General features: G+C 41.5%; 1 protein-coding gene across 2 annotated transcripts in view; it reads right to left on the bottom strand.

Moving 5' to 3' along the window:
• Positions 1–7,484: 7,484 nt before the first annotated feature.
• Positions 7,485–16,920, bottom strand: part of LONRF1 (LON peptidase N-terminal domain and ring finger 1) — a 78,738-nt gene continuing 69,302 nt past the window's right edge. For both annotated transcript variants that reach the window (XM_040334698.1, XM_040334697.1), the window contains exons 7-12: positions 16,789–16,903; positions 16,528–16,649; positions 15,850–16,008; positions 13,207–13,369; positions 12,515–12,664; positions 7,485–10,711 (exon numbers count right to left, since the gene is read on the bottom strand). In XM_040334698.1, the coding sequence (XP_040190632.1) occupies positions 10,553–10,711; positions 12,515–12,664; positions 13,207–13,369; positions 15,850–16,008; positions 16,528–16,649; positions 16,789–16,903 (868 nt within the window). In that variant the 3' untranslated portion in view covers positions 7,485–10,552. The remainder of the gene's footprint in view (positions 10,712–12,514; positions 12,665–13,206; positions 13,370–15,849; positions 16,009–16,527; positions 16,650–16,788; positions 16,904–16,920) is intronic.

Below are 16,920 nucleotides of genomic sequence, written 5' to 3'. Positions count from 1 at the left end.
ATTTAGGGAATTTTTTTTTTCCCTTTACAACCCCTTTAAGCTCGAGAAGGTTTATCCCTCTTCATGATCAGGCCTTTTTTTTGCGATACAGCACTGCATTACTTTAACTGACAATTGCGCGGTCATGCAATGCTGTAACCAAATAAAATGTATGTCCTTTTTTCCCACACATAGTGCTTTCTTTTGGTGGTATTTCAGAGGCGTAACTTGAATCTTAAGGGACCCGGTGCAGGAAACCATGAAGGGCCCCCACCAAAGGCGTTGCTAGGTCTACAAAAGATCTCAGGCTAGAGCCCATAGCAGTAAAGTAAAGAAAATCATACACTTGTATAATATACATGTGTATGTATTTTTATATATATAATCGTTACATATCTGAGTGCGGATCCCTCCTTAGATCAGGGTCCCCAGAGCCACCCTTATTGCATCAGGGTCCCCAGAGAACCTCCCCTTATATCAGGGTCCCCAGAGAACCTCCCCTTATATCAGGGTCCCTAGAGAGGCCCCCCCATACATCAGGGTCCCCAGAGAGCCTCCCTACTTACATCAGGGTCCCCAAAGAGCCCCCCCATACATCTGGGGCCCCAGAGAGCCCCCCTTATATCAGGGTCCCTAGAGAGCCCCCCTTACATCAGGGTCCCCATAGAGCCTCCCCCTTACATCAGGATCCCAAGATAGCCCCTCCTTACATCAGGGTCCCCAGAGAGAGCCCCCCTTACATCAGGGTCCCCAGAGAGCCTCTCATTACATCAAGCCCCCCCATTCATCAGGGTCCCCAGAGAGCCTCCCCATACACCAGGGTCCCCAGAGAGCCCCCCTCACATCAGGGTCCCCAGAGAGCCCCTCCTTACATCAGGGTCCCCAAAAACTGTAAAAAATCTAATTTCTTTATCAATTTAGGCCAATATGTATTCTGCTACATATTTTTGGTAAAAAATCCCAATAAGCGTAATCTTAATTGGTTTGGGCAAACCTTATAGCATCTACAAACTATAGGTATAGGATATTTTTTATAAAACTTTATTTTACTAGTAATGGCGGTGATCAGTGACTTATAGCAGGACTGCGACACTGCGGTGGATAAATCAACAAATCGGACACCTTGTGCCACTTTTTTGGGGACCAGTGCAAAAAATATGCACTGTCATTGTACTGACACTGGCAGGTTAGGGGTTAACATTTGGGCGATCAAAGGGTTAAATGTGTTCCCTGGGAGTGCTTGCTAATAGGGATGAGCCCGATGTTCGAGTCGAACATCGGGTGTTCGCCGAATAGCGAACAATGACGCTACACCCGCTGTGACAGCTCTTAAATACCTGAGGGCCCAACCCCGTCCCCCTCTGACGCCACAAGGGTTTCCTGCGGTTTCCCCGTGGCGTCACAGGTGACCCCGCCCCCTTCTGACGCCACGGGAAACCCCTGTGGCGTCAAGAGGGGGGTGGGGTTGCCCGTGTACATCACGGGTGGCCCCGCCCTCAGCTATTTAAAAGCTGTCACTGCCGGTGTAGCGTCATTCGGCGGCCACCTTTCATTGAGGCGGAATCGTATCGTATCTGCGTTTTTTTTTTTTTCGGAACAGCGCTCGAGATGGATATACATCATTGGAAATTTTAATTTTTTTAATAAAGGACTTGTCCCAAGCTGTCTCCTTGTGTTTTTTTACCTTTTTTGACACTTTTTTTGTGCAATGGTAGGGGTACAATATACCCCGTTACCAATTGCCATAGGGGGGGGGGCACCTTTGTTAAAGTGGGCTTCCAGATTCCAATAAGCCCTACACCCGCATACCCCCACAATCACAGGGCAAGGGTTGTGGGGATGAGGCCCTTGTCCCCATCAGCATGGGGACATGGTGCTTTGGACCCCAAAGCATCCTCCCCATGTTAAGGGCATGTGGCCTGGTAAGGTTCAGGGGGTTACGTGCTCGGATAAGGGTCATGTTTCTTTTGTGCATAGCAATTTTTGCACTGAAGTTATTGAGAAATGTAAGGAACTGGAGAAAGCTAACCATGAGTCCATAAGGCCTTTCATAACAACCTGTCAGTGTCCGGTACCCAGATCCCCGATGGTTCGTTCAAGCCCTATTGGATCACCTGCCTCTGGGTTCTCCTCAGACCGATCCCCCACCGATGTGCATATGCCCCTATTGATGGCTTTTTAAGCCGAAAAGCGTCAGAATCTGCTACTTTAGCACCCTATACTGCCTTTTATCATATTCACGTGATTTTATGTAAACATTTTTTCAAATAAAACCTTCCAAGGTTTAGTTTGATTTGCACCATCTGGAGCACTCTCTTTTTTATTTCTATGTTCACGCATGTCCTGCCCGCTCATTGAGGCCGGCCATCTGACCTGCATTGTCTAATCGCATCCGCTTGGTTCCTGGCTTGGAGGTATTTGTTCGATTGGATTAATACAGCCACCACCGCCCGGAGTGACCATCCATGCAGAGTTCCAGGTCTGTTGAGACCATCACGCCTTCCAGACTTGCTGTTAGTATTAACATGTGAGCCCACACCTGTTGGTAAGAGTACCCATTTCATTTATTTGATGTTTTGGATGATTACGTCAGACGAGCTATATACCATATGAGAAAATATCCATCTATCACTCATTCATTTTTGAACTGTGAATTACCCACCTGCTGGAGTGATCCATTTACTTGTTTGGAGATTCAGTATTTGGACTTCATTTGCTCACCATTGGTCATGTTTGACTTACATTGAGCATTATATATTAGCGATGCACTTTTTGTTTCACAATAGATCTCTAATATCCTCTATTAATATCAAGTGATAATACCAATTTGATACCCATAGTTAACCACTTGCCGCCCGCCAATGACATATTGACATCGGCAAAGTGGTTGTAGAATCCTGTGTAAAAGAATTAGATGCGCTACTGTGAGTATACAAATATGATAATAAAGTAAATATGATGTATCTGAGGCAGCTATATCTAAAAGTGTTCACATAACACAAAAAGTAAAAGTAGGGTAAAATAAGTGATAAGCGCTTCAAATATGTGACAGAAATCACAATAAAGGTAATATACCAAACGTATGTGCACGAACACAATAAGTGACTTCACTAAAGTATATGTGGGGTGATGCCCAACTGCTAATAATGCAAAATGGTGAGCCTATAAATAGTGCAAAAGTGGCACCTAGTTGCATCTGAAAGCACAATGATGTGCAAATGATGATCTAAAAGTTCAAAATAAAAGATAGAAAATGGTTGTGTATCCACACTGGTAATATAATGCCCTTACCTTGAAGGTGCTATATATGAGCATATAGTGCTGTCTCTCCAGAGCTGTAGTCTCGTCTCTCCCAGGGCTGCTCAAGCTGCTGTATGCCTCCGATGTATCCGGGCTCAGTGTTCCAGAGTCAGGGATGTAATGAGGGAGGGGAGAAGAGAAATAGCCTCCAATGGTGTAGTAGGTTTAAACTCCAACAGGATTTATTGCACCAAAAATATTGTACAGGAATAATGCGATACAAAGCGTACAAAGTTTGAAATACGCGGGGACGTGGCGATCAAAACACCGCCTTACGTCCGATGGCCTCCAATTCAACACCCGCACAAGCCGGAGGCCATCGGACGTAAGGCGGTGTTTTGATCGCCACGTCCCCGCATATTTCAAACTTTGTACGCTTTTATCGCATTATTCCTGTACATTTTTTTTGGTGCAATAAATCCTGTTGGAGTTTAAACCTACTACACCATTGGAGGCTATTTCTCTTCTCCCCTCCCTCATTACATCCCTGACTCTGGAACACTGAGCCCGGATACATCGGAGGCATACAGCAGCTTGAGCAGCCCTGGGAGAGACGAGACTACAGCTCTGGAGAGACAGCACTATATGCTCATATATAGCACCTTCAAGGTAAGGGCATTATATTACCAGTGTGGATACACAACCATTTTCTGAGTGAAGAAATCAGAAGTTCAGAACAACTTTTCATCATCTTCTTATAGACTGTTTTATTATCTTTTATTTTGAACTTTTAGATCATCATTTGCACATCATTGTGCTTTCAGGTGCATAGAGGTGTCACTTTTGCACTATTTATAGGCTCACCATTTTGCATTATTAGCAGTTGGGCATCACCCTGCATATACTTTAGTGAAGTCACTTATTGTGTTTGTGCACATACGTTTGGTATATTACCTTTATTGTGATTTCTGTCACAGGTTGTAGAATCCTGACTGGACGTCATATGACGTCCTCAGGATTCTGGCGCGCATCGCGGCGATCGTTGTTGCAGGGTGTCAATCTAATACCCCGCAACACCGATCAAGGTAAAGAGTCTCTCACGGAGACTCTTTACCACGTGATCAGCCGTGTCCAAGTGATCAGCCGTGTCCAATCACGGCTGATCACAATGTAAATAGGAAAAGCCAGTAATCGGCTTTTCCTCACTCGCATCTGTCAGACGCGAGGAGAGCTGATCGGCTGCTCCTGTGACAGGGGGGGGGTGGGGTTTGTGCTGATCGATTATCAGCACAGGCCCCCCCGCGGATGCCCACTGGACCACCAGGGATGGCCATATAGACCACCATGGATTAAAAAAAAGGATGCCACCCTAGACCACCAGGGATGAGGAGGACACACAAAATGGATGCAAGTGCCCACAATGGGCATCACTGATTGGCAGGCATTGTTTGGCATCCATTAGTACAGCACATACAATAGTGCCCATCTATGCCCATCCGTGCCGCCCATCAATGCCTCCACATCGTGAGTAAGCATCGGTTATCGATGTGAAACGCGTCAGCTCTGTTACCCCACTGTTTGGAGTTTTTTTTGCTGTTGTAGTTTTCGTTTTACTGGAATAAAAGGCACCATTTTTACACTTTATTGGAGTGCGGCTGTCCATCATCTCCTCCCTCTCATTATTGCCTCCACATCGGTGCCCGTCAGTGCAGTACCATCAGTGAAGGAGAAAACGTACTTATTTACAATGTTTTATAACAGAAACAAAAAAAAAAAAAAACTATATTTTTCTAAATTTTCGGTCATTTTTTTTTTTTTGCAGAAAATAAATATCCCAGAGGTGATCAAATACCACCAAAAAAAAAAGCTCTATTTGTGGGTACAAAATGATAAAAATTTAGTTTGGGTACAGTGTAGCATGACCGCGCAATTGTCATTCAAAGTGCAACAGCGCTGAAAGCTAAAAATTGGTCTGGGCGGGAAGGTGTATAAGTGCCCTGTATGGAAGTGGTTAAAAACCCCCCAAAAAACACACACACACTGGTTATAAAACTAATCCAAATCATTATAAAAACCTCAAACTGTTAATATTAAATTATTGAAACTTCAATACATTTAAAAGGCCATTATAGGGAAACTAAAAAAAACTCAAGTTATACAACTATAAAATCAATATTTTATGTGACCAGGGTTCATTATTTCTAAAAGGGATCTAAAATATCCATCTCATCGGCATATTAAATATATAATACTATTAATCACTTATAAAAGCAGTTTATATCAAGTTCTACATTTAACCCTTTGGGGTGAGTGTGTCTAATAAATATATCCACAGGGTTTCTCTCGTAGACAATTCCCTGACCATATTACTACCTCTCCAAACAGGCTTGATATGGTCTACACCCCAAAATTTCAATCCAGTGGTATCTTGATTATGTGTTTTAAAGTGAAGTGAAACGTTATGGTCCTTAAAACCCAATCTAATATTTTTGATGTGTTTACCTATTCTCACTTTCAGGCACCTTTTGGTCCGGCCTACATACATCAGTCCACATAGGCATAGTAAAACATATACCACATGTGTAATATTGCACGTAATAAATGCTTTAATGTGCACAGTAGAAGCGAAGTTTGCAATACCTCTCATTGGTTCTGCTGCTGATTTGCAGGCTTTACATTTCCAACATGCGAAAAACACTTTTTTGTCCCAAAAGGATGATAACCTCGTTGACGGGACCAGGACCTTTTTCACCACCTTATCTCCTACACTTGGTGCTTTACGATAAATACATTTCGGAACCGACGGCAATACTGGTTTTATCAAGGCACAGAACATGCCAATGATACCTGAGAACGGTTTCTACCTCCTTATATTGAGCATGGAAGGCGGAGATAAAACCCCACTCATGATTTCCAGTCGGACCACTCTTGGCCACATCTCTAAAACCCTCTATCCGTGGGATTAGTTTAATCTCCTTAGATATTACATCCAGTTGTTGGGCATCATACCCCTTTTCTCTAAATCTGTCTTTGAGTATTTTAGATTGAGACTCATAATCTTCAACTGTGAAACAATTTCGCTTAACACGCATTAGCTGCCCCTTAGGGATATTTTTTAACCAGGACAGATGGTGACCGCTTTGAATTGGTAAAAAACTGTTCCGATCTGTTGGTTTAAAAAAACACTTTTGTTTCTAAAACATCCCCTTTCTTATAAATACTCACATCCAAAAAATCTATTTTTTCTTGACTAAACTGACTAGTGAGTTTGAGGTTATTCAAATTTTTATTGAGGAAATCTAGAAAAACTCCTAAAGATGTTTCCGATCCCTCCAAATAAAAAAAATACATCATCTATAAAACAATAATTCCACCCTCCTATTAGAAAAGATATACTTGTCTTCCCACTCCCCCATAAATAAATTGGCGATGCTGGGCGCAAGTTTCTAGCTTGGAGTCATCAGCAAAGGTTAAGGCCTATTCAACCAGGTCACTAGCAACTTCCTGGGCTGATTTTTTTTTAAAGTCAGCAGCTACTAACAGTGTAGCTGCTGACTTTTAATAAGGACACTTACCTGTCCTAGTTAACCGTGATGTCGGTCCCCCAACATCGATCACTCAGTCCTGGCACCTCCATCCTTACTAATGGAAACAAGTAGTGAAACCTTACGGCTTCACTGCCCTTTTCCTACTGTGCATGCGCGATTCACACGGCGCTTTATGAATGGGCGGCTGCCTCCTGGGATACACACAGTTCCTAGAAGGCAGCACGGCTCATTCACAAGAAGACACAGTGACATAGGACAAGCCTGAAGATCCTCCGCTGTGGCAGAAGAGCTACTTCCGCATAGTAACAGCCCTTTCAGGCAAGTATAAAAAAATATATTTTAATTTTAGGATTTTTAGTGCTAGGGAACAGAAACAGTGCTAGGGGGTGGGAAGGCGTATGCCAGCCTGTACTGCCAGGTCAGCAAATCCTTTTACCTTCCTCTCTTGGGAAATGGAGAAATCTGTCCACCTTTCTGTTCTGTCATTTGGCGAACAGATCCATTTCCAGATTTCCGAAGTGCTGCAACAGGGTTTGAAATACCTCGGGTTCAGCTCTTATTTCCCCTGCCTTATCAGCTGACAAAGTCCGCCTCGATGTTGCTTGTCCCTTTTATGTGGACAGCTGCTAGGATGGAGAGGACCTTCCCTTCGTCCCAGTCCAAGAAGAGAGAAAGAAGACAGAAGAAAAAAAAAAAAAACCCCCAGCAACCAGTAGGTACTGTTAACACTTTATTAATGCAACACAATCAAAACTGTGTTTCACTTTAATTGGAAATACAGAATTCCATATTACCCATACTGTGTGGATAAATTGAGTCTTTACACACAACTGAGCTGGCTGCTTTCTGAATTACAGGTTTACAAATAAAAAAACTGAAATTTAAAAAAATAAAAACTAGGACCTGTACTAAATAAATATTCACAACATGTTGAAGTAATATATATATAAAAAAAAAAAAGTGCACAGTGTTTCCTCTAACTGTATGAGCCTCCTGAATTCAGGTCTATAACTTAGACCTAACAAGTGCATGTCCCTTTAAATAAATCTTATTTTATGTTTCGGGAATACAAGGAAAAAATAAAATAAAAATTAAGTTAAAACATTTGTCTTGATTTCAGCTTACCTGTGTGAACTCAGCACAAGCTTACCTTGTAACATACAGAATTTTTGCACTTAACCTTCTCTCCCCCCAACAGCAAAGGAAATTATTAGCTCCCTTGTGCACAGATTTTCCAGCTTGTTGGAAAATGTGTGTCAAAGAGCTCTTCTTATTAGAAGAACTTATCAACCTCTATAGAAGCCAAAATAATGGCGTGATCTTCACAGAAGTGCTATGTTAGCATGAAATTATAATCATGCAAAAATCACCATTAAAATAAAACCTGTCAGGTTTAATATTGCAGCTACCATTGTTGACCAATTTTTTTTTTTTTTTTTTTTAAAGGTGAATGCTCCAGGAAGTTTATCCTTATCCTGGCTTCATATTTAGTGTCTATATGCAATTCATGTGCACATCAAGGCGATGCAACCAATTACCAGTCACTGATGCACCAGGTAGAGCAGAAGAAAAGGATAAAGTTGTGAGTCCCAAAAACATACACCTTCACAAACAGCCAGCCATAGACAGTTCGAATCTCTGTTCAGCAGGGACCAGCCAAGATTCAAACCATGTATGGGCAGGCTGAACATACCAAGTTAATCAATTTGGGTACAACAAATCTGTCGCATTTTGTATGCAATTACTGCCAGCAGTTGTTATAGCCGTTAGCATTAATCACTGCAGGGATGGCTTCCCTTGCCAGGAGATCTTATTGGCTCTGCAGGAGGAATTCTCCCATCAACAGTCAAGTGATTTTCTTTTCTGCAACATGTTGCTACCATCAAAATTTAAAATGACTCTTTATTTTCTTCTCAGTTTAAATATTTGAGACATTTTCTATGGCGAATAGAATGGGTTTATGAGATTTGCAAATCATTGCATTCTTTATGTAGGATTTTACACATTGTCCCAGCTTCTTTGGAGTTAAAAGGTAGATCTAAACCTTAACAGAACAGCATTCAGATTGATGACCTTTTTTCCTTGCTACCAATTTCCTGTAGGCTCTTTCAGTCACTTACTGTCCCCATGCACTTGCTCCAGCAATGGGACAGGTTTTCTGAAAGCAACAATGGTGGACTATGCCTGTATTATTCATGGCAACATGTAAGCACTGGTGGATATGTGATGTAAAAACAAAAGTACAATTTGGAATAAGTTGATGCCCATACAAAAGAAGTACTCGAACAAGGGCATGGCAGGATCACCAGGTATTAATGTAGGGAAAACGGCTTTAAAAAGACTAAACAGCTTTTGGAACAGTATTAACGCTTATATGAAATTTTACCGATTGAGTTCAGAGCATCATTAGAATTCTATACAAAAAAATAATCCAGCAACACTGCTGAATACATTCCATTTCAATATCCATCACTTACAGAATTGTGGAAGCATCGCAACAGATGCCAGGGTACAAAAAGCCATAGGCTAGCTTCACACTACATGGCACTCTTGGGTCATCTACAATGGTATCCAGCATGCAAATACAGAAAAAAAAAAATCATTGCTGTACATTCAAAATGAATGGGTTGCCTAATGCAACACATAACAGGGGACATGTAAAAGGGACCTTTACTCGGCAATTCAGGAGACATTGCAGAGTAAATAGGCCCTCTGGATGTCTAAGGCTTATATTTAGGTTAGTGATATTGCTAGTGCCCATTAAAAATCGACAATCTTTAATACAGGCTCAGGCCTGATAAACCTGAGAAGTAGAAAATGTAAAGGACATGGTTTCTTTGGGTAAACCAACACATGGGGTCTACTTAAAATATGAACATGCACATATTTATTTAGAAAACAAATTCATTAAAGCAGCACTCCAGTCTGCTATGCAATTATTTATTTTTTTGCATACAAGAACCCCCATGATTGCTACTGTATAATTTGGATATTGTGATAAGTGTCTGTAGTTATAAATCTTAAAATTACTTGCAAGGCATCAGCCATTGCTGAAGTGGGCATCTGCAGCCCATTTCCAGGATACCCAGCATGTACCACACCTGTGCATTAAAGACACCGGGCCATATACTTTGTTGATTATAGGTTGCAATGGCACCAACAGCAGAAGTTAGTGTGCTAACCTGGGAAGTCTAATAACTAAAATGTTGATTGACAAAGACTCCTGGGATAGATGACATGGATAACTCGAGTCCTTGGAAATTAGACGGACGGGAAGCACCACCTACATACATTTCAAAATGTAGAACCTGCAAACACAAAAATGTCAAAAAGAGGCAGAACTCCAAGTTTCTAATATTGTTTTCTTTAAAATAACCATGTAAAATCGGCAATATCCTTTAAGAGCTGTGGACAGCCAAGACACAAATACTGCATAGATAAAAGTCAGAAACACACAGCCAGGTAGAGACATAATCTCCATTCACAATATCATGGACTGAAAGCAGCAAAAAACACTTGGAAGTATCAAAATAAAACGAAGTTAATTTACATATTTAAAAATAAAAAACCTTTATACATAGTGCAATACAAGTTTTGTAACCCAAAAAAATAAAAACCTTAAGTTTTTTCACACTTTTCTTATTTACAAGGTGTAGTTCCAGCTGGTGGAGAGCCACAATAGTCCAATTTGCTCAAGCAAATGTCAAATGTGCAAAAACAGCAAAAACTGCAGCTGTAAACACAGTCAGCGCTGGGTGAGTTTTCAGGAAGCTCCAGGCGGTTAGTCATTTGGATTGGTCTCTGGAAAAATAAGTCAATATGTGCTGGATTTTCAGGAGACGATCCTGTAGTGAGCTCATGGACAGAACCGAGAGCTGATACCGGGGATCCACAGGCAATACAGCTAGAAGCCACCAGCACCAGGCAGGTCCATTTGGGGCTACCTGAAAATGTAATATAGGGGGAAAATAAATAAATATATAGATTACAAGCTTTCCTTGTGACACATTTGTACCATAATTTAAAGCTCAACTCTGGGCACAGAAACCTATTTCTCAATTCAATAGAAACAACTTTTTAGAAGTAGTGGTGATAGCACTGTGCTGTTCCAAGCTTATGCAGAGAACAGAGACACTGAGAAGGACCCAACAACCTCTGCCTGCAGAAACTACAAGAGGGAAAGATAAAAAAGCAGTCACCCTGCAAAGAGGAAATGCAGCAGTAAATGTTCTTCTTTGGGATTAACCTAGACTCTGAACTATGCTTTCAGCTCCACATCCAAATCCTCGCCAAAGCCTGCCACCTCAACACCTCCAAAAATACACCCCTGCCTAACCAACGGCTATCACAAAGCTCCTAGTTTATTCCCTGGTTATCCCTCACCTCAAACTACTACAACTCCTTCCTCATTGAATTTAATTTGTTGGGTGAGGGTAAGCCAAAAAGTACCAACAAGAACTTACAACTCGGCCCCCAGCTACATCATTAACCTAGTCTCAAAATACAAACAAAATCGTTTTTTGTTCCCATCACGACCTCCTGCTCACATGCTTGCCTACAGGACTTCTCCCATCCTTTGGAATTCCCTATCCCAAACATCTCCAATGCTATTCACTTTTAGGTGATGCCAGAAAACTTCTCTCTTCAGAGAAGCCTATCCTGCCTCAACCCAACTGTACTTTTATTTTCTGCATCAGCACAGCCCCCATAGTTCTCACCTTTTGCATCACTTGACCCTCCCTCCTAGATTGCAAGCTCTAATGAGCAGGATTACTCAATTTCTCCTGCATTGAATCTGTACCTAATGTTTTAAAGCGCTTCCTGAACAAATAAGACAAAGCTAGCTATCTCTCCATGGCAGCCACAGGAGGCTAGAGGTCATTTACAGACACAAGATCCAGAGATAAATATCTTTGGAGAGAGAATAGTACTTTAATGATTTACTGAAATACAACCAGATTGGGGGGGAATAAATAAAAAAATAAAAAACACCCTCGCCCTCTATAGCTCTATAAAAAGGTGAGGAAGGGATAGAACCCATTGTTGAGGGTTATTGCCATCTGGGACTCCATAGAGATTTTCCTTTGCAGACTGTTCTGCCAACAGTGGTGTCAGCAGACAAGCAAGGATAAATCTCAAGATGGGAGTAGGCAAAAATTACTTGGTCTGGACATACATTAAGTGGTGCAATAGTGGAGCTGCAACACACCACACACCCACACACACACACACACACACACACACACACACACACACACACACAACCCCAGAAAGCTGCGAGTTTAAAAACATGCCATAGAATGTACAAGTATCTCTGAAGCATAGTAACTGTAGCAGACTTTAAGCGAACAATGTTTTAAAATCTGCCTGCATAACAAAGGAAAAAGTTGATAGAGGCTTAAAAAAAAATAAAAAAACACCATCTGGCCACCTGGGCCTTGGAATGGGTTGCACGATTGCCACAGATGAGGAGTATTTTGGGAAACTGAAGTCATGATGCTGCATGGCTAACACCAAGAAATATCTTATTTGTACTCCCAAGGTTCTCTAGTAGAGCAAACTTTTTATCTATTGCACCGACTTCCCTTGTATGAAGCAGCCTGTAGTCATTAAAAATGTCACCTTTACTACAGATTGGCTTTACAACATTTTTAATGCAACTGTCTACCTGGTTTAAATGAAAGGGCCATCAGCTCTCAATAAGGCTTCCAAGACTATAGTGTGGGACATTCAAGTCAAAGACTAACCTGTATGTTGTCCTCCCTCTCTGGCATGGAGCCAAAATGATGTAGGATCTGGCTCCGGAACCTGTATCTCAGATTCTGGAACCAGTGGCAGGCCTGAGTGTAGACTGCATTATGGAGCTCCTGGAGCAGCTGGACTTCCTCCATACCAACCTGAATTATACACAAATACAACACATTACTACAATACAGTAGACAGCATTATACAATACATCAGATTCCAAAAGCAATGAATTACTGTCAAGCCCATTACTACTATAGTTCCCTCTACCATGGCCAATTATAGAAATGCCTTGTACACACACGGCTTTCTGTGAATTGCAGCAATGCCAAGTGAGCAACAGTGCAGCCATTTGGCTGCCAGCTTCCACAGCAGTGCCTTGGTTATGAAATATGCACACTTTCATTGGTCAAAGCTGGATCAACACAAGAAAGCCATTCATACCTGGAGTTCAGATTTAATGAGGGAGTTGAACACTGGCATTGTGTGCTGCACAGCAATCAAAATCCTCCAAAGCATAGTCTTTGCAAAGCAGGGCTGTTTTACATTGAAGACTAGCAACTCTCCGAAATAATCGCCTCAGAGCTGGTCAGTGGCCTTGTTGAAGATCAGTTTGTCTGGGATGTCCAGACTTTAAAACTGACTAACCGTTATTACTGAAATTATGGTGAAAACAGCCGTTTAAAAAAAGTACCTGAATGTCGATTAAATATTCAATGTCTGCAGTGCAATAACCATCTCGCATTCCTCTTTTTAAAACACGAAATCTCTTTCCACCAATAGTGTCAACTACAGAGCGTCCGTCAGGCAAGAAATGGACGTTACGGATCTGCAGCATGCAACCATAGTCTGCAAAACTAAACAGTGAAAAAGACAAAAATTTAGTTCAGAGAATGTTTTATTTATTTTTTGATGATGAACTAGTGATTCAATACAGCTCTTGAACAATAACAAATCTTTATAAATAACACACCACACAAACACACCTTTAATACAAACTGCAAAAAAAATTAATTGAATTACAGCCACAAACTATCAAGGGCCATAAATCCAAAAAGAACATGAGGGGGGGATATAGATTAAACTACCTTTAACTACAAAATGATACGATTACAATTAGTTGTACAACAGCGTAGGGATGGAGTTACATGGCAGAGAGAAAAAAAAAAAACACTTGAGACTAAAGGTGTTAGGAGTCTCATCAGGATATATTTTTCTTGGATTTAATGCGATTGTAAAAAAAGAAAACGTTATTTTAAATAGAGATATCTAACTAAATCTCTCATGTCATATGGACCTGCTCAGTTCCTCCACTTCTCGGGTCGTTCTCCCTTCCTGGATAAAGCCTTAGCTAGCACATCTCTGCCCATGCACAACCGTGCTCAGGCCTGGCAGACATGTAGCACACCAGAAGTGGACATGTGTTCTCTCACAATTAGAAGAATCAGCTACAGTATCACAGAAGTGAGTACATCGCTCACATTTTTTGTAAATATATTATATCTTTTCATGTGACAACACTGAAGAAATTACACTTTGCTACAATGTAAAGCAGTGAGTGTTTGGTATGTAGAAGTGTAAATTTGCTGGCACCTCAAAATAACTCACAGCCATTAATGTCTAAACTGCAGAAACAAAAGTGAGTACACCCCTAAGTGTAAATGTCCAAATCGGGCCCAAAATTTCAATATTTTGTGTGGTCGCCAGTATTTTCTAGTACTGCCTTAACCCTCTTGGGCAGGGATCCTCAAACTATGGCCCTCCAGCTGTTGCAGAACTACACATCCCATGACGCATTGTAAAACTCTGACATTTACAGACATGAAGCATTATGGCAATTGTAGTTCCTGAACAGCTGAGGGCCATAGTTTGAAGACCCATGCCCTTATGTATGGAGTTTACCAGACTTCACAGGTTGCCACTGGAGTCCTCTTCCACTCCTCCATGACGACATCACAGAGCTGGTGAATGTTAGAGACCTTGCGCTCCTCCTCCTTCCATTTGAAGATGCCCCACAGATGTTCAATAGGGTTTTGGTCTGGAGACATGCTTCACCTTTACCCTCAGCTTCTTTAGCAAGGCAGTGGTCTTGGTGTGTTTTGGGCGTTATGTTGGAATACAGCCCAGTCTCTGAAGGGAGGGGATCATTCTCTGGTTCAGTATGTCACAGTACATGTTTGCATTCATGGTTCCCTCAACGAACTGTAGTCCCCCAGTGCCGGCAGCACTCATGCAGCCCCAGACCATGACACTCCCACCACCATGCTTGACTGTAGGCATGACACATTTGTCTTTGTACTCCTCACCTGGTTGCTGCCACACATGCTTGACACCATCTGAACCAAATACCTTTATCTTGGTCTCTTCAGACCACAGGACATGGTTCCAGTAATCCAAGTCCTTAGTCTCCTTGTCTTCAGCAAACTGTTTGCGGACTTTCTTGTGCATCATCTTTAGAAGAGGCTTCCTTCTGGGACAACAGCAATGCGGACCAATTTGATGCAGTGTGCGGCGTATGGTCCGAGCGCCGACAGGCTGACTGCCCCTCCCCCCCAAATCTTCAACCTCTGCAGCAATTCTTTGGTCAACCATGGCGAGGCCTGTTCTAAATGGAACCCATTCTGCTAAACCGCCGTATGGTCTTGGCCACCGTGCTGCAGCTTTGTTTCATGGTCTTGCCAATCTTATAGTCCATGTCAGCTTTATGGAGAGCAACATTTTTTTTCAGATCCTCAGACAGTTCTTTGCTATGAGGCGCCATGTTGAACTTCCAGTGACCAGTATGAGAGAGAGCGATATCAAATTTAACACACCTGCTCCCCCATTCACAACCGAGACCATGTAATACAAGCAAAGCACATGACACCGGGGAGAGAAAATGACTACTTGGGCCCAATGTGGACCTTTTCACTTAGGGGTGTACTCACTTTTGTTGCCAGCGATTTAGACATTAATGGCTGTGTGTTGAGTTATTTTGAGGGGACAGGAAATTTACACCGTTGTACACTCACTACTTTACATTGTAGCAAAGTGTCATGTTCAGTGTTGTCACAATGTCATGGGTGTACACACTTTTGTGAGAAACTGCATTTCTTAGAGCTCCAACAGGGGGAACATGGGTATTGAGCATACAGCCTGCCTATGGTGCCCTCTATAAAACAAATATGTCGCTTTTCCACTCAGGTTAGGATCAGACACTGGATTAAAACTCCAATAACGTTTGTAGAATATAAATCACAATTTAGCACAAAGTGTTGAATGTATGGTCTGCCTTTATACAAGTTTAAAGTACCTATTATACATACAACACTAATAAATTCTAATTAAAGCCACATACCCTTTTTCTGGATCACTGATACACATTCCAAACTGCCTTGTACCAGTTTCCATACACCTTCGAATCATCAGTCGATACCGAGGTTCAAAAACATGCAGTGGGCAAGGCACAGTAGGATATGCCATTGTGCATACGAACATAGGCACATTTTGAGTTAAACTAAAATAAAGAAAGAAAATGAAATTTAATGCAACATTAACAAATGTTAAACAGAACAAAATACAAAGACAAACTGTTTACCAACTGTTTGGTAATCAAAATAATGAACAGGTCTAAGAAATGGGGCGACGAGTTAAAAAAAAAAAAAAAAAAAAAAAAACCCCCACACACTAAATCTCAAACTTCTTGTTTATTGGACAAGCAAACCTCTACTAGTGGTTCTGCGGGGGAAATTAAACCAGTCAGAAAACCTGTTCCAATAACAGCCAATAACTCCTACAGAATTTCAGTGCATGGTGTCTTGCTTTATCCTAGTTTTGTCTTCCGTCATCAGTCTAGACAACATTGCAATCACGACAGAGCCTAGTATTTACTTTAATGAAAGGAAATGGCTGAGCCATATGTCGAGCGCAATCAGATTTCCCCCTTACGTCTCATGGCCTCCATTAGCCATATCGTTAGCTTGCAAATCAAATATACAAACAGCACGCGGCTTAAACTATAGCATATGATATTTACTTTGATAGTTCAAGCGTTTCTTCTTCATGGATTCTTTTTCTCTCCGACAGCTGTTCAGGAAGATACTGCTTGATGAATTCTTCCAGCAGGTAGGTTACATTGTAGCTTCTACATGCTAGATACTAATAAAAAAATAAAAATATGATATATCACTCTTTGCACCATCACTTGACAAGACTACAATTACAAGACAGTACTACTTTTTACTGAAGAGAGAAAAAAAAAAAAAAACATATAAAGGAAACACTCATTGAATCTCACCTCTGTCAAGCTCTGCTTACATAAGGGACACTGAGGTGTGTGATCCAGGCAGCGCTCCAAACAGTTTTTACAGAAGGAATGTCCACAAGGCGTAGTAACAGGTTCATAAAACAACCTGGAAGGACATTGTAA

The sequence above is a fragment of the Rana temporaria genome, chromosome 1 (assembly GCF_905171775.1).
Source record: "Rana temporaria chromosome 1, aRanTem1.1, whole genome shotgun sequence".
NCBI classification, from domain to species: Eukaryota; Metazoa; Chordata; class Amphibia; order Anura; family Ranidae; genus Rana; species Rana temporaria.
This window is presented reverse-complemented; position numbering and strand designations above follow the sequence as displayed.